We start from the raw sequence: 16,358 nt of genomic DNA, 5'->3' as shown, positions 1-16,358 counted from the left end.
GCTCTGCCCACCCCAGTGCCCTTCCCAGGGCAGCTCCCCGAGCTCTGGGCAGCCCGAGGTGAGCCCAGGCTGGGAGCACAGGGCCACTCAGCCTCTGCCAGCTGACACACGCTCCTGCTGCTTGCTCTGTTTGCTGCCCTGACCCTGAGCCAACTTTCCTCACTCAACAGTTATTTCCTGCGCTCGGATGCTCGTCCTTGCAGCCCTCACCCTGTGTCTGTCAGGCCTCAGGAGTGGCTCTGTAGCTCTTTCCTTCCTCAAAACTGGGTTCAAGGGCAGATTTCCTGGGCTGGCTCCAAGAGCCTGCTGCCAGTGTGCTCTGAGGGGAGAGGCTGGGGTGGGTTTAAGACCTCCCAGCTCTGTGGCTGGGGCTGAAGTCCTGCAGGTCAGGGGCTATGGGAGAGCAGAAAAGCACGTGTGGGCTGCAGCAGAGAGCACTTTACTGGAAGGGGCTGAGTCTGTGCAGCCCAGAGGCTGTGGAAGGGATCCTGTCCCCCCTTCCCAGAACTGCCCTCGGCTGTGTCCTGCACGGTGCTTCCCGCTGGCCCAGCCCCTTCCCCCTGGCCCCGGCTCCTGCTCAGCTCTCTCAGCTCTGCTTCTCCCCCTGGGCCGTGAGGTCAGAGAGGGGCCGGCTCAGCCTCTTCCCTGTGCTCTCCTCAGCAGGGGGGTCGTTGCTCTCCACCAGCCTCTGGATCTCTGCCCAGGCCTCCTCCAGGTGCTGGGATGAACGGATCCAGCGGAAGAACAACCCTGGGGGGGAAGGGGCCGTGTGTTAGTGCAGAGAGTGAGGAGTGGAGGGGCTCTGCCTTCCCCCCAGCCCAGCTCAGAGCTCAGGGGGTGTTCTGAGAGCCCTGGGCCCAGCTCACCCTGCCAGAGCTGGATGCTCTGGGGCTCCACGGAGGGCCAGATGACCAGGGCGTTGGGTGAGTACAGAGGGTTCAGGTATTTCTTCTCCTCCTCAGGCTGGTTCATCCAGGCCCACAGGGAGTGAGTGTTCTCCTTCACCTTACACAGGCACCTACGGGAGAGGCGAGGGCCGGTTGGGTCCGTGTCGGGGGGGCTGTGCGAGCCAGGAGGGCTGTGTGGGGCAGGGGCAGGGTGCTGGCAGGGGCACTGCTGGCATCCCCCCGCCTGCCCCACTCGCCTCTCCTTCTCGTTGTTGCAGAGGAAGGTGCCGTAGGCAGAGGCGTAGGCGTTGTCAAAGAGGGTGAGGAGGAGGCGCTCGCCGAACTCCAGGGAGAAGGGGAACTGGCGGCTCAGCTGCCACACGCAGTCGAGGAAGAGGAGGAACAGCGGTGCCTCCTGCTTGAGCCGGGCGTGGGCCGAGGCGGAGCGGGCGCAGCGGAGCTGGAAGGGATGGCCGGCCTGCGGGGACGGGGTGAGGGGCTGAGCAGGCTGAGGGGCGGCCGCAGCCCCCTCCCCAGCCCCGGCGCCGGCCTCACCTCGATCCACTCGCGCTGCAGCAGCCCCTGGAAGCCCCTGAGCGTGCGGCAGGACGGCTCCAGGATCAGCTGCGCCAGCGCCGTCACCAGCAGCGTCGTGTCCGTCCCCTCCGCGCCGTGCACCAGCACCGTGGCGCCCTCCCTGCAGCCGGCGGCTCGGGGTGACGCCCAGCTCTGCGCCACGGCGGGGGCAGCGGGGAGCAGCGGGGTGGCAGCCAGCCCTCTCTTACCTGTCCATGCACTGTGCAGCCAGGCAGGCCGTGCTCAGGGCTGCCTTGACGTGGCCGAGCCAGCGGCAGCTCTCCAGCCGGCTCAGCCACCGGTCCATGTTGAGCGAGGGGTCGTTGCAGGCTTCCACCAGCTTGACAAAGCTCTCCTGCAGCGGGCGGCCCCTGGCGAGGGGAGGAGGAGAGTGGCTCCGGGGGAGTCCCCACGCTGCCGGCGGGGCGCTGTCGTCACCCGTGTCACGAGAGCAGCCGGCCTCAGCACGGCCCCTCACCTCTCCAGGGGCCGGTGCAGCCTCCTCCAGCGCGGGTAGGAGGATTTGGGCTCCGTGCCCCCGCCGCCCATCCGCGCCTGCTTGGCCGCCTGTGCCGAGCGCGTGTCGATGACGAAACCCCGCTCGCCGGCGCCCAGCAGCGTCCCCAGCAGCAGCTCGTCCTCGCGGCAGCGCTTGCGGTTGGGCCCCGTCAGCGGCTGGCTGCAGCGGAGCAGCGCCTGCGGGGAGCAGCAGCGGCAGCCCCACGGCTCCTCCAGCCCCCGGCTCCGGGCAGAGGGGACGGGGCCAGGACGGGCCCTGCCCGGCCGACTCACGGTGCCGTTCCTGGCGTGGTAGTGGCTGAGGACGGGGAAGCGCCCGCCCTGCCGAAAGCGGGCGGCTCTGCGCAAGGCGGCGTCGTCCACGGCCGCCGGCACGATGACAGCGGGAGGGTACGTGGGGCAGGTGGTGAAATCCTCGTTCACGGTGCTCAGCCGCCACTGGCTCGTCTGGGGGAGAACAAGGGGGGGGTTGGGGGGCTGCCTCGGGTGCCCCCCCAGCAGCGGGTCTCAGCCCAGGGTGTCTCACCCCCAGGCTCACCTGCGAGGAGATGCGCTGGAAGTGCTGCTCGAGGGGATAGAGGTGCCATCCTTCCTCGAGCTTCAGGCTCTGGGGTCTGTAGAAGAACGGGTACATCATCATGACGGAGTCCACCGAGGAGAGGGCCTGGAGCAGGAGCAAAGGTGCAGTTGGCCACAGGCACGGAGGTGGCTGGAAAATCTCCACCGTGTCCCCGAGGCTCCTGGCCGTGTCCCAGCTGCCAGCGAGGGCTGGGCAGGCGCTGGCACCGTCAGCCCACCCTGTGCCAACACCACCCGAGCCCTGAGTGTTTACCCACGTTAATGACAGACCCAGAGCAAACAGCACAGGCGGCCGCGTTCTCCTGCCAACCCTTCGCAGCCCGGCACGGCCCGGCCCGGGAGCTCACCTCGATGGAGCTGGCGATGTTGAGACACTCCTCCATGCCCAGGATCTCCAGCTGCAGCACCTGCAGGTCTTTACACCGGAGCGTGATGGTGCCAGAGGAGCCGCCGAGCCTGGGGGAGGCGGGAGGGAGGTCAGGGCTGGCTGCAGGTCCATGTGCACAGACAGACGGGCTGACGGACACACAGACACACACACAACAGCCACCAGCTGCCCTCTGCCCCCCGGGCAGCCGGGTGATGCCAAGCAGCAGGGCTGTGCCGGATCACTGGCCCTCGTCTGGCACTCTGTGGCTCGTCTGGCACCTGTGGCACGTCTGTCCCGAGTCGGGGTTCCCAGCGTCTCCCTGCCCCGGCCACGGAGGTTGTAACACAAAGGCGGGCGCTGCCGGACGGGTTAACAGAGCCAAGAGAGGGTTAAAAGCCAAACCTGGTGTCTCCTGGGGAGCCGTTAGTCCGGGGGGGCTGGTACCAGCCTAAATTCTGCACTCTGAGGCAGGAGGAGAAGGAGATCAATGCCCGGTGCCGGGAGCATCCCCCGGCGTGCGCCGTGAGGAAGAGGAGGGCTGAGGCTCCGTGGGGGGGCCGTGCCGGGCCGTGCCGTGCCGGGCCAGGGGAGCCGCGGGGAAGCTCGTCCAGCCCAGGCAGGGCTGCGTGAGGGGGCTGAGGCTGGCGGGAGGGAGCGCAGGCACAGACCCACCTCTTCTCCACGGCGTCCACGTTGCGGATGAGCAGCCAGAGCTCCACGGTGCCGGGCCGATCGTCGCCCCCGGGGCAGGAGGAGAGGAGCAGGTGGTGGCTGGTGATGCACAGGGTCCCCTTCACCGCCGGCAGCCCCGAGCACGACAGCAGCACGTTCTCCACCGTCGCCGTCTTGATCAGCTCGGAGAACTCCATGGCGGTGCCGCCGAGCCCCGCGCAGCCCTGCCCGTGCCGGGCCCCGGGGACCCGCGGCCGCGGGGCTGGAGGCAGAAAGGGGAAATCCTGCAGCGGCACGGCCCAGCCTGGAAACCCCTTCTTCCCTCTGCGTCACGCCGGCCCCACGGCCTCGCCTGCCTCTCCGTGTTTACATTGTCACCTATAGCGTGCGGAGCTGCAGAGCGCAGCGCCGTGACATTTCCTCCCCCGGCAGCGCTGCGGGCGCGGATCGGGGACACTGAGGCACGGCGAGAGCCCGCTGAGGCGGCTCCAAGCTCGCTGGCAGTGCCCAGACCCCCGGGCAGGGACTCTGCGCCTGCACTGCAGGGTGCCGGGGCGGGATTTTGGGGGGCTGCTGCAAACGCAACTGCTGCCTTGCAGGGAGCAGCTCTGGGTCCTTCTCCTGCACTGGGGTCTGCCCCTGCCAGACCCCCCAGCCAGGCTCCCAAGGCCCCGGGGGCTCTGCCTGCACCCACAGGCACCCCGGGCCTAGAGTGGGAGCTGCTGCCAGGTGCTTTGGGTGAGGAGGAGGAGGGTGAGCGGCACTGCCTGCCCCGACCACCCCTGGCCTTACCTGCTGCAGCCCGGCGGCAGGAGACACCTCGGGGGGAACCTCGGGGGGCAATCGGGAGACCTCAAGGTGTAAAAAGAGGTCTGCTGGGCACAAACAGGGGACTTCAAGGTGCAAGCAGGGACCTCGGGGTGCAAGTGGGGGGCCGTGGGGCACAAGCAGGGAGCGAGAGGCTGTGGGGTGTAGCAGGGACCCTGGGGTGCACGTAGGGGACCTCAAGAGTGCAAACAGGGAGCTGTTGAGCATAAGCAGGGTGCAAGCGGGGATCTCGGGGTGCAAGCGGCTGAGCTGAGGGTGAAGCGGGGAGCTCGCGGTGCCGGCGGGGAGGCGGCGATGCCCCGCACAGCCCGGGCTCCGCGCCCGGCGGATGGCGCGTTTAAGGTGGCCCGTCCCCGGGGCGGCTCCTCTTCCCGGGACACGGGGGGGGGTGATGAGTGCTCCGGGGGTGGTTGGGGGTGAGGGACTGGCGTGTGGTGCGAGAGAGAGAACACGCGCCCGAAGCCGTGGGAGGGGACACGCGAGGGACACGGGGACTCGCAGGGCAGCAAGGGTGCTGCACGCAAGGTCTCTGGCCGGGGGCGGGGGTTGCTGGAAGGGATGGGGGGTCCATTCCCGGGGCAGGAGGTGTCCGTAGGGCGCAGGTGAGACCCGTAACCCAGCGCCGCTGCTCCCGGACCGCCCTGGGCAGCGCAGGCAGCGCCGGGCAGGAGGGACGGGGCACTGGGGGGACAGCGGCCCGATCCTGACCGCGTTCCACCTTAACGGCCCGGCCGGGGTGCGGGACCCCGGCTGCCCCCGCCCTCCCCCGACAGTTTCTTTTTCCTGCTTTGGGCTTTTTTTTTGCCCCCCTCCCCTGCAGCTGGGTGCCCGGAGATAAATCATCCCCGCTCGTCCGTGCCAGCACGTCCCGGGGAAGGTTTCCTGCGGGGCCGGGGAGGCTCCTCCCAGGGACAATCGCGCTGAAAAAGAAAAGACAAGGGAAATAAAGCACAACAAAAACAACCCCAGCCCCAGCCCCAGCCCCAGCCCCAGCCCCAGCCCCAGCCCCAGCCCCAGCCTCCTCTGCACTCCTCTGGACAAGGACAGTTCCTGCCCCTTGGATTTGCCCTCGGTGTCCCCACCGATTCCTGTTCTGGGGGTCTACAGATAGCCAGGACTGGGGTGCGGGGGCAGTGGGTGGCCGTGGCCGCGGGTGGGTGCAGGAGGTGGAGGAGAAAGTCGCCCGAAGGTTTTAGGGGGCTCTGGCGGGTGCCACCATGCCCTTGGGACAGCTGAAGTTCCAGGAGCTGGGAGCGGAGGAGCCCTCCTGGGAGGAGGAGGAGGAGGAGAGCCTGGCCAGCGTGAAGGCGCTGACGGCCAAGCTGAAGCTGCAGACGCGGAGACCTTCCTACCTGGAGTGGGAAGCCCGGGTCCGGGGGCAGCCCTGGGGCAGCCGCACCCCCGGGGGGACCCGGGGGGCAGAGCAGGGCCCTGGGCACCCCGAGGATGAGCGGGATGGTGGCATCTGTGGCTTCGCCACCATGGAGGCGGCTCTGGAGTGGCTGAGGACGGAGCTGGTGAGTAGCTGCCGGTGGGATGGGGGCACGAGGGGTGGGCAGGGGCTGAGCCCCGAGGCAGAGAGGGAGCTGTAGAACTGCTCCATGCAGAGGGAGCGCCCCCAGCCCAGCCTCATGCAGCAGCCTTGGGATGTGCCAGTGCCAGGGCACAGCTTTGCTCCTCTGCCCTGTGCATGTGGATTGTTGCGAGGTGCCCGTGGCTCTGTGGCACTGCAGCTCTGCCCATGTGCCCTGCACAGCGCCAGCAGCCTCAGCTCCCTCAGGATCTGCGCTTGTCACTGCCCCTCCTGCCTTGCCCTGCTGCTGGCACGGCTGTGGTGGGCTTCATCGGTGTGGCACAGCTTCCTGCAGCTGCTGTGGCCTTCCTGGCGTGACACGGGCAGCAACAACGGGTACAAACCCATCTGGGGGCTCGGACCCTGCAGCAGACCCTGCGCTGACCCCGGGGTGGGCTGGTGCCCCGGGCGACTCCCAGCCCCTCTGCCCGGGCTGCTGGCCCCATGGCTGGTGCCAGCCCGGCGCTGATGCCCGTTCCCCCCGTGCAGAGGCAGATGCAGAGTGCAGACCAGCGCCTGGCACAGCGGCTGATGCGCCTGCGGGCTCAGCTGCAGCGGCTGAAAGTGGAGCAGGTCTGTCACCAGCACAAGGAGATGCTGGACGCCGCCACCTTCGGCCTCGAGGGCTGCGAGGAAGACTCGGACCTGCTCTGCAACATCCCCCCCAGGGCCGCCTTCCTGCTCTCCACCCCGCTCAAGCACATCGGCGTCACCCGCATGAACATCAATTCCCGGCGCTTCTCGCTCTGCTGAGCTCGGCGGGACCCCGCGGGGCGCTCAGCACCGAGCCCGGATGGGAGCCTCGCGGGCAGCCCTGGCTGCATCCCGACCCTGCAGGGCTCAGGGATCCCTCCCAAAGCCCCTGGGGACTGCAGAGCTGCTGCCGGGGCTGAGCTCCGTGGGGGGAGGCAGAGCTGAGCTTGGTGCCACCAGCCCTGTCCTGGGGGCGATGCCACATCCTCATTTGGCACAGGGTGTTTTGGGGTGCCCGCTGCCTTGTTCCTAGGGCTGATGTGGTCAACCACAGTGGGAAATGTAGGGGTCTGCCCTTGAGGGTGCAGTAAAAGGAGGTGAAGGCCAGAGCTGATGGGTTTTTCCTTTTATTACGTGTGCCTGGGCACCCACCTGAGCCTCCAGATGTGGCTCCTGGCCCCTTGCTGTGGGGAACCTGGGGGATGACGTGGGGACCCCTTCCCCAGCCACTATCTGGGGCTGTGGCTCGCAGGGTGAGCAGCTCCTCACCAGTTCCCCCTGCGGGATGGTGCTGTGCTGCAGAGACCATCCCTCTTCTCTGGGGACCTTGTTGCCATCCTGTGCCCTGGCAGCAGGTGGGTGCTCGGGCTGCACCGGTGCAGGAAGCAGCTCGTCACCCCAGCGGCTGCGAGCACAGGGGTTGGGTTTGAGGCTGGAGGCCAGGAGGTGCTGGGGACTGTGCTTAGGGTTCAGCAGCCCTCGGTGCCCTCATCCTGCCCCATCCCTGACCCCCTGCAGCACCGGGAACAGGAGGGATCCTGGGGGCAGTGCCAGCTGGGGTTGCCCTCACCAGAGGGGGCTGCTTTTGGCTTTTTCCCTTTTTCCATTGGCATCAAACCCTTTACAAAACAAGTTGTTTTTTGGGATGTGACTTTTGCAAGCAGCACTGGGGGAGCTGTGGGGTGACCCAGAGACAATCTGGGGGCTGTTTCTGTTTCCCAGGACGGCAGCAGGACACTGGGAGAACCCAACGTGCACCCTGAGGCTGTGGCTCAGCCCAGGGTCTGTCAGTGCTCCCACCACCCTTTCCCTGGGGCATCTGTGCTGTTGTTGAGCACGATGGGCACAGGGCTGAGTGGCTGCCCCAGGGAAATGTCCCTGCCAGGGTGGATGCTGTGTCTGGTGCCAGTGCTGCCGTGCCCCCACAGCTGCAGCAGCCCCCCCGCCGCAGCTGGGCTTCCTGCCCCTGCCTCCGCAGAGCAGCAGGTACCTGCGGCTTCGCCTTTGATCGCTAAAGCCAAGACAATAGTGTTGTGGTTGCTCTGCTCTGAGCTGTCTCCAAAAACACGGGGTTGGCAGCCTGGCTGGGGCACAACACGTCCCCTCGGCTCCAGCCCCTGTCACTGTGGCTCTTGGGGGTCTGGGGTGGGTTAGTGGTGACGGTCAAAGCAGGGGCTGTGGGGTGCAGGATGAGTCCTGCAGCCTGTGTAGGGTCTGACAGGGTCAGGGGTGGCTGGTGCATGGCACTGCCAGCCAGCCCTGCGCAGAGGACAGCACAGAGGGGCTCAGGGAGCCATAACTGCCTGAGCAGTGGCCAACAATCCCCTGCCCATCGCTGGCCTCTCGCTGCACATCTCCCAGCCCACGGGACTCCGCTCCCCCACCAGCTCTGGGGCTCAGCCTCCCTTTGCCCACCCCGGCCCTGGGCACCGGTGCCCGAGGATGCCCAGAGCAGAGACCCTCGGTGCTGGGGATGGCAGGAAGCCTTCGGGGTTTGTCACTCGCTCTTGCGGTCGTGCTCGAGCTGTGAACCAGCTCCTCTTGAGTTTGCTCATGAGGCAGGAAGCCAGGGCAGGCGTGAGCAGGAGCAGCGGCGAGGAGCGCGCCCGCGGGCCGGGGGCTCCGCTCTGCTGCCCTCAGCGCCCCCCCGGCCATGGGACGGACGTGAGCGGGGACGGCGGCACCTTCCCTGGCGCGGCTGGGCCATGGCGGTCTGAGAGCGGCTGCCCCTCGCCTCGTGGCCAGCAGGTACCTGGGGGTGAGAGGGTCCACACTCGCCAGGCGGGTGCTGGGGACCACCCAAGGGCCCGTGGAGGGTTGGGGGGTCCTGTTGCACTCCCCAGGATTGGCCTCGGAGGGACAGAAATGGGGGTTTGGGCTCGTCCCCGCCGGGGCCTGGGCACGGGATGGGGGGAGCAGGGCTGTGGGCCCCCCCTCCTCTGTGGTGTCCCAGTTGGGCTGAAAGCTGCTGTCCCAATGCCCCCTTGCCCTCCCAGGGGGTCTGCCTGGGTGGGAGCAGCAGCCCCCTCACAGGGCTCTCCCCAAGCCCCCATTTCCAGGGCAAAGGAGGAGTTTTGCCCCCAGGGCCAGGCTGTGGGACAGAGCAGCCGTTTAGCGCCCGTCCCCATGGGACTCCACTGCCCAGACCGGGGGCTTCAGACAGCGGCATCGTCCCCCTGTCCGTGCAGACCCCCCCCTGCCGCCGCCGGGGCCGTGCGGGCGTGGGACTGACCCTCGGCCGGGTCACGGCTGGCTCGGGGACAGCCTGAGGATGCTCTGATGGTCAGCCCAGCCCCCGGCGCTCCTCACCCTGCCCACGCCGGGCAGCAAACCAACCAGGGGCAAGGGCCGGCACGAAACCCCGACGCGGCGGGCTGGGGGTGTCCAGACGCGCTCCGGGGCAAAGCCGGGGAGAGGCACGTACGGGGACGGCCGGGCACACAGCACGGCGGGACACGGGCCCCGACACGAGCCTCCCGGGCACAGACATTCGCTCAGCGCCAGAAATTCGGCTGCACAGATGCCGGCGCAGAGCGCTGCCCTCAAACCGCCCCGACGGAGCCGCGCAGCCCAAACGGCCGCGCGCTGGAAATCGCTGTAAACAGAGAAGAAAGAAACAAAGACAACAAAAAGGCACAATTGCAGCACCTCCCTCCACAGCCCTTCGCGGTGCAGGAAGGAAAAAACACCTCTTGGCACCACTCGCCTTCGTGGGAGGCGTCGGAAGGGCTGCGGGGCAGGGCCGGGGCTTCACCGCGGGGCCGGGGTCGTGGCTGGGGCTTGGCTGCTGCCTGGGCATCACCGAGGCCTTGCCTCCTCCTCCTGCCCTGCACCAGGGCACTGCCACGCGCCAGAACCCATTTTTGGGTGCCCAAGCGTGCTCCCAAATAGGTGTCAGCAGAAGCTGAAGGCACCGGGGTGTTTTTCAGTCCCCAAAGCAGCGCTGCGTGGCACAGGGTGGGCTGGGGGGGCACTTGTCTGCCCTCTCCCTGCTAAAATGCCTGTGGGGGGCACCCCGAGGTGGCACCGTGGAGAGAAACAGCCGCATTGACCCCGATGCTGAGGGAGGGGGCTCCTGCTCTGCAAAACCAGCCCTGATGGTGGGGGCTGGTGGCACCGAGGGCACCCTGCACCCTCCCCAGAGACCCCTGTGAGGCCCTTCCCATGGGGGCACACACTCGAACAGAGCCCCCAGGGCTGTGCCCTCCTCAGCAGCACAGTGAGGGGCATTTTTGGAGGAGGGGAGTGCAGACAGCTGTGTAATGGCTCCTGGGGATGGAACCCAGGGCAAAATAGAGCTGGTGGTTCCCAGCCATGCAGCTCCTGGGACTCAACCCACCCAGGGCCCAGCAGGGATGGGACCCTCACAGCTGCATCTCCCCACTGCCAGATAAGAGCTCCCAGCCATTTTGGGTGCTGGGGGAGGGCAGAGACACCTGGGCTGGCTCCCAGCCCTGCCGTTGGCCCCCGGCGCCTGCAGAAACCACACTGAGCCCCCCCCAGAGCTGCTGGAACAGAGGGTTTTGGGGGTGTAAGGATTTGGTGTGGGCAGATCCTGGTGCTGGAGGCAGACCCTGGTGCTGGAGGCGTGCAGGATGCTGCAGAACAGGGTTATTTTCCAGGGCCGTGGGTGCTGTTTCCACATGACGCATTGCTGGGGCTCCCGGCTCCGGGCCGCGCTCGCCTCGCTGCTGCTGCCCCACTGCTCTGTGGGGCCCACGTGGCGTCTGTGGCTTCGCTGCCAGGCTGCTGTGGTGCCCACACCACGGTGCTGGGAGCCCTGGGGCACAGGCTTGGCGTCACTGTGGCCAGGGCTGATGGTTGAGGTTAGAAGGTGTTTGATGTTTCAGGGCAGAGGACAAAGAGCCCCCCCAGCAGGGATGGGGGTTTGAGGGGCATCCCTGATGCAGGAGAAACGGGGTCAAAAGCATGGGGGGAAGCAAAGAAGAGCCCTGGGGAGAAGGAAATGGTGCTCTGTGTGTGAGGGAGCATTCACACCCACCTCTGAGTCCTGGAGCTGCTTGTGGTCCAGCCAAACCTCCTAAAACAAAAGCCATGGGGGGCCATGCAAGGACCTGCTAATTGCTAATGGGATAGTCCTGATTAGGTTGTTATCTAGATGGAGGACACAGGGTGGGAAGGAGCTGGTGAAAGGAGGTAACTGCAGGGCTGTTGGGAAAGGAGAGCCTCAGGGAGTCATCACCTTCAGTGCTGTTAATTAACAAAGTCAGAACAAACCCAGGAGGAAACAGAGCTGGTGACAGAGTCAGGGGATGCCCCAGGTGCAGTGAGTGGGTGGGATGGGCCATGAGATGTGTGGGGAGGCAGATGGATGGAAGGACACAGGGTGGGAGCTGAGGCAGGGCTGGGGTGGGAGGGGATGAATGTTTCCCCCTCTCCACCTCTCCCCCTCCTGCAGCCACCATGGGCTGCTGCTGCAGCTCGGACTACGACGAGGACTGGATCGAGAACATCGACATTTGTGAGCACTGCAATTACCCCATCGAGCCCGACAGCAAGCGCCAGGTGAGGAGGGGACAAGCAGATCCCCCATCCCCGTGGCCAAACGCCCCTGGGGTGGCTGTGGGATGGCCAGGCCTGAGGAAGGGGAGAGCTCACGGGGCTCGTCGTCCCCTCGCAGAGGCTGATCCGCAACGGCTCCGATGTGCAGGACCCCTTGGTGTCCTACGAGGCCACGTCTCCGCCGTGCTCCCCCCTGCAAGGTGAGGTCCAGCCGTGGCAGGGGGTGGCTGTGGACACCCCCCCAGTTGGCCACCGCCACCCTGTCCCTCTGCTTGCCCTCCCAGATAAGCTGGTGGTGGCCCTGTACAACTACGAGCCCAAGCACGACGGGGACCTCGGGCTGCGCAAGGGCGAGAAGCTGCGCATCCTGGAGGAGTGAGTGAAGGCTGAGGGCATCCCCCCAGCATGGCATCCCCTTTGCCTGGGGGTCTGAAAGGGGTCCTGGCAGCCCGAGGTGGGGGTTTCTCACCTCTGTGTGTCCCTGCAGGAATGGGGAGTGGTGGAAGGCACAGTCACTCACCACGGGCCAGGAGGGGCTGATCCCCTACAACTTCGTGGCCATGGTGAACACCCTGGAGCCCGAGCCGTGAGTAGGGCTTGAGAGGGAGCTGTGTCCTAGCACTGGGGTGGGGGAAAGTGCCAGGAGCATCCTCTGAAGTGAAGGTGTCCTGAGCCCCCCCCAGTCCCAAACCCTGTCCCGTGTCCCCAGGTGGTTCTTCAAAAACATCAGCCGGAAGGACGCGGAGCGGCAGCTCCTGGCATCGGGCAACACACACGGCTCCTTCCTCATCCGGGAGAGCGAGACCTCCAAAGGTACCACCCCCAGCTCCCACCCCCAGCTCCCACCCCCAGCTCCCACCCCCAGCTCACACCCACAGCTCCCACCCCCCAGCTCCCACCCCCAGCTCCCACCCCCAGCTCCCACCCCCAGATCCTGCTGCAAGGCACTGGAAGCACAGTGGGAGTGCTGGGGTCCTGCACTCACCCCCCTGCCCCATCCCCACAGGCTCCTACTCACTGTCCGTGAGGGACTTCGACCAGAACCAGGGGGAGATGGTGAAGCACTACAAGATCCGCAACATGGACAACGGCGGGTTCTACATCTCCCCCCGCGTCACCTTCGGCAGCTTGCACGAGCTGGTGGAGCATTACACACGTACGGGGCAGCTGGGGCTGGGGCTGCTGCAGGGAGGGGGGTGGGATGGATGGGATGGGATGGGATGGGGTGGGATGGGATGGGGTGGGATGGGATGGGATGGGATGGGGTGGAATGCAATGGGATGCAATGGGATGCAATGGGATGCAATGGGATGCAATGGGGGTGGGAAAGGATGAGCAGGACACATTGCTGTCATTAGCTTGTGCTGTGCCCTCTGCCTGTGTTGACCCTGGCTCTGGCCACCCGGTGCCACAGGCAGCTCTGACGGGCTGTGCACCCGCCTCGGGAAGCCGTGCCGGACCCAGAAGCCGCAGAAGCCGTGGTGGCAGGATGAGTGGGAGGTGCCACGGGAGTCACTGAAGCTGGTGGAGAAACTGGGAGCAGGGCAGTTTGGAGAAGTCTGGATGGGTGAGTCAGGGTGAAACTGTCCAGAGACATTCATGTCCAGAGCTGGGCAGCAGAGCTGGGGAAGGGGCTGGAGCACAGGGGTGCTGGGGAGGGGCTGAGGGAATGGGGGTGTTGAGCCTGGAGAAGAGGAGGCTGAGAGGAGACAGCAGCACTCCCTGACACTCCCTGACAGGAGGCTGCAGGGAGCTGGGGGTTGGGGTCTGCTCCCCAATAATGAATGACAGGACAAGGGGAAATGGGCTCAGGTTGCCCCAGGGGAGGTTGAGGTTGGAGCTGAGGCAGAGCTGTTTCCCTGAGAGGGGTGTCAGCCCTGTGCCAGGCTGCCCAGGGAGCTGGGGCAGTGCCCAGCCCTGGAGGGATCCCAAAGCCGTGGGGCTGAGGTGCTGAGGGCTGTGGGTCAGTGCTGGGCTGGGCAGGGTGAGGGCAGGGCTGGGACTGCAGCAGCTCCACGGGCTTTAACAACCCAAACCATTCAGTGATTCTACCATCTCTCTGCAGGCTTCTACAACGGCCACACCAAGGTGGCCATCAAAAGCCTGAAGCAGGGCAGCATGTCACCCAGCGCCTTCCTGGCAGAGGCCAACCTCATGAAGAACCTGCAGCACCCGCGCCTGGTGCGGCTCTACGCCGTGGTGACCAAGGAGCCCATCTACATCATCACAGAGTACATGGAGAAGGGTGAGGGCACCTGGGTGCTGCCCACCGTGGGTGGGGGTGGCTGAGGGCTGTGTGGAGCCGTGGTCTTTTGGCCCCTGCCTGTTTCAGTGATGGGTTTTGGTCATTGAGCAGCCTTTTTGGCATCCTTCTCTCTGTGCTCTCCGTCAGGGCTCTCCCACAAGTTTGGGGGTCAGCCCTGGCAGGGGGAAGAGGACCTTGCAGGAAGGGTGGGCTTCACTTCACTCTCATCCACTCCTTCCTGGGGACTGTGAGCAGCCCAGCCCCACCTTTTGCTGCTACAGTACCCTGGTGACCCCCACCAGCACAACACCGAGCCCCAAATCTGGGGCAGGGGCAGGCAGCATGCCCACCCTCTGCTGAGACCCGCTGCTTTCATTGCAGGCAGCCTCGTGGACTTCCTCAAGACCTCAGACGGAGTCAAGCTCGGCATCAACAAGCTGCTGGACATGGCAGCGCAGGTGAGAGGGGCTGGAGCCCAGGGGGCTGCTGCTGGGGAGGGGCTGCGGGGGCTGCCCTGCTTGGGCTGGTGCCTTTTCATTGCACTTACCTCCCCCTGCAGATTGCTGAAGGGATGGCTTTCATCGAGGCCAAGAACTACATCCACCGGGACCTGCGTGCTGCCAACATCCTCGTGTCAGACACCCTGGGCTGCAAAATCGCCGACTTCGGGCTCGCCCGGCTCATCGAGGACAACGAGTACACGGCTCGGGAGGGTGCGTCCCCCCTCCCCTCAGCCCTCATCCCGGGGTGCACACAGCTCAGGGCCACGGCAGGGGGAAACCCCACCGTCCCCAAACTCTTCTGGGGGTCCCCTTGGTGTGCTGGGAGCTGCAGGACGGCGTGCAGGGAGCAGGCAGGGCTGCAGGGACCCCTCTTGCCTCTTCATCTCCCTCTCTTCCATCTCTCTCACTCTCCAGCCCCCCCCAATATCCTCCCCCTCTCCATCTCTCTCTCCCCCCAGCCGAAGGGGGCTGTGTGACCCCTGCTTTTGATGAGGTGACAGTCCTATCTGGTGGCTGCAGAGGGACAGCTGCAGGGTGCCAGCCAGTGCTGGGGGCTCTGCAGCCAGATGGGATGGGGATGGGGATGGGGATGGGGATGGGGATGGGGATGATGGGGCTGGCTGGCACCAGACCCAGCTCGTCCCCAGGCACACAGCAGAGCCAGCGCCTGACCCGGGGTTGCCACATCAGGTTTAACAGAGAGGGACGTTTCCAGCTCAGCCCCAACGTTTTAATTCGCTCCCTCCCGCCACGCTGCTGCTGTTTCAGGTGCTAAATTCCCCATCAAGTGGACGGCGCCGGAGGCCATTAATTACGGCACGTTCACCATCAAGTCCGACGTTTGGTCGTTCGGGATCTTGCTGACCGAGATCGTCACGTACGGCCGGATCCCGTATCCAGGTCGGGCTTTGGCAGCTGCGTGGCAGCTCACGCAGGCGCAGCGCCGCGCTGTGTGCATGCAGCCCCGCACGCACAGCCCCCGCCGCCCCCTCCTCCCCGCACAGGCGGCCCCGGCTCCAGACACCCCCGGGGGCTTTCGGAGCAAGGGAGGGGGGGAGGAAGCTTTTCCCATGGGATATGGCGAAGGGAGGGTGCGCTGCGTGCCATGGGGGGGGGACCCCAGAGGCAGGGGTGAGTGTGCCGTGCGGTGTCCTGGCAGGGATGAGCAACCCCGAGGTGATCCAGAACCTGGAGCGTGGCTACCGCATGCCGCAGCCCGACCACTGCCCGCGGGAGCTCTACGAACTGATGGTGCAGTGCTGGAAGGAGAGGCCCGAGGAACGGCCAACCTTCGAGTACATGAAGAGCGTGCTGGAGGATTTCTTCACTGCCACCGAGGGCCAGTACCAGCAGCAGCCGTGACCCTCAGCTTGGGGTGTCCGGGGGTGCTCCCCGACCCTCCCCTGCGCCACGTTCCCACAGACTGCACACACCTCACGTTGGCAAACGCTGCCTGGACCTCAGCAGTAAAGATCTGAAGCGCTTGGAGTCTTTGGAGCCGCAGGTTTCACCCCCCTAGAAGGAGATGGAGGAGCTGGGCTGAGGAGCGACTCCAGAGAGGGGAGAGCTGGTGCAGCCTGGGGGTGCCCACCGCGCAGTCCCTCTGCTTGCCCCGGTGCCCGCCCAGCCTCCAGCTCCCATGAGGGTGCCCAGGGGCCGCGCCACCCCCTCAGCCTGCTTTGCCTGGGCCTCGCTGCCTCCTTCCCCCCCGGCGCTGGCAAGCAGCCCCTGGCAAGCGATGGCCGCCCCAGCCTTGGCCATGGGCAGCCCTGTCTCCAGCCATGGTGTGTGCAGGAGCGAGAGGCCTTTGCCCAGCAGTGGCCACGGTGGCTACAGCCTGGGGCTGCCTTGGCCACCACGGGTGATGCTCACAGGGGATGGACCCCCCCCAACCCCAGCCAGGGCTGCTGCGGGGGGCTTGGGGCCCCTCTCACGGCAGGCCCAGAGTATGAGACCCCCCACAGTCCCACTCCTGCCGACCCCGATGGGGGGAACAAGCGGGATCAGGACTGAGACCGTGGCGCTGGTGGCGACCACCACCCCATCTACCCCCCGCCCCTCGCCCCATCTGCCCCCCCCTTCCCCCCTTCGCCCCAGCGGTGGTGCGTCC

General features: G+C 66.4%; 2 protein-coding genes across 5 annotated transcripts; both read left to right on the top strand.

Annotated features, from left to right (window-relative positions):
- The first annotated feature begins 5,039 nt into the window (after positions 1–5,039).
- FAM167B (family with sequence similarity 167 member B) lies at positions 5,040–7,609 on the top strand. The gene is made up of 2 exons (XM_062014428.1): positions 5,040–5,948; positions 6,494–7,609. Exons 1-2 carry the CDS (start codon positions 5,649–5,651, stop codon positions 6,755–6,757), a joined length of 564 nt encoding a protein of 187 aa, XP_061870412.1. The 5' UTR covers positions 5,040–5,648; the 3' UTR covers positions 6,758–7,609.
- A 911-nt stretch (positions 7,610–8,520) lies between these two features.
- Positions 8,521–16,294, top strand: LCK (LCK proto-oncogene, Src family tyrosine kinase). Of its 4 annotated transcripts, none has more exons than XM_062014426.1 (13): positions 8,521–8,725; positions 11,397–11,503; positions 11,649–11,700; positions 11,785–11,875; positions 11,988–12,086; positions 12,210–12,313; positions 12,507–12,656; positions 12,915–13,067; positions 13,566–13,745; positions 14,127–14,203; positions 14,305–14,458; positions 15,017–15,148; positions 15,408–16,294. In XM_062014426.1, the coding sequence occupies exons 2-13, from the start codon at positions 11,402–11,404 to the stop codon at positions 15,608–15,610; spliced, it is 1,497 nt and encodes a 498-aa protein (XP_061870410.1). In that variant the 5' UTR covers positions 8,521–8,725; positions 11,397–11,401; the 3' UTR covers positions 15,611–16,294. The 4 variants fall into 4 exon arrangements, with proteins under 4 accessions (XP_061870410.1, XP_061870409.1, XP_061870406.1 ...); XM_062014425.1 differs by having other exon boundaries at positions 11,619–11,700; XM_062014422.1 differs by having other exon boundaries at positions 11,619–11,875.
- Positions 16,295–16,358: the final 64 nt, after the last annotated feature.

Source organism: Colius striatus, chromosome 24 (genome assembly GCF_028858725.1).
Source record: "Colius striatus isolate bColStr4 chromosome 24, bColStr4.1.hap1, whole genome shotgun sequence".
Classification (NCBI taxonomy): Eukaryota; Metazoa; Chordata; class Aves; order Coliiformes; family Coliidae; genus Colius; species Colius striatus.
Note: the sequence above shows the minus strand (reverse complement) of the source record. Positions and strands in the feature narration are given on the sequence as shown.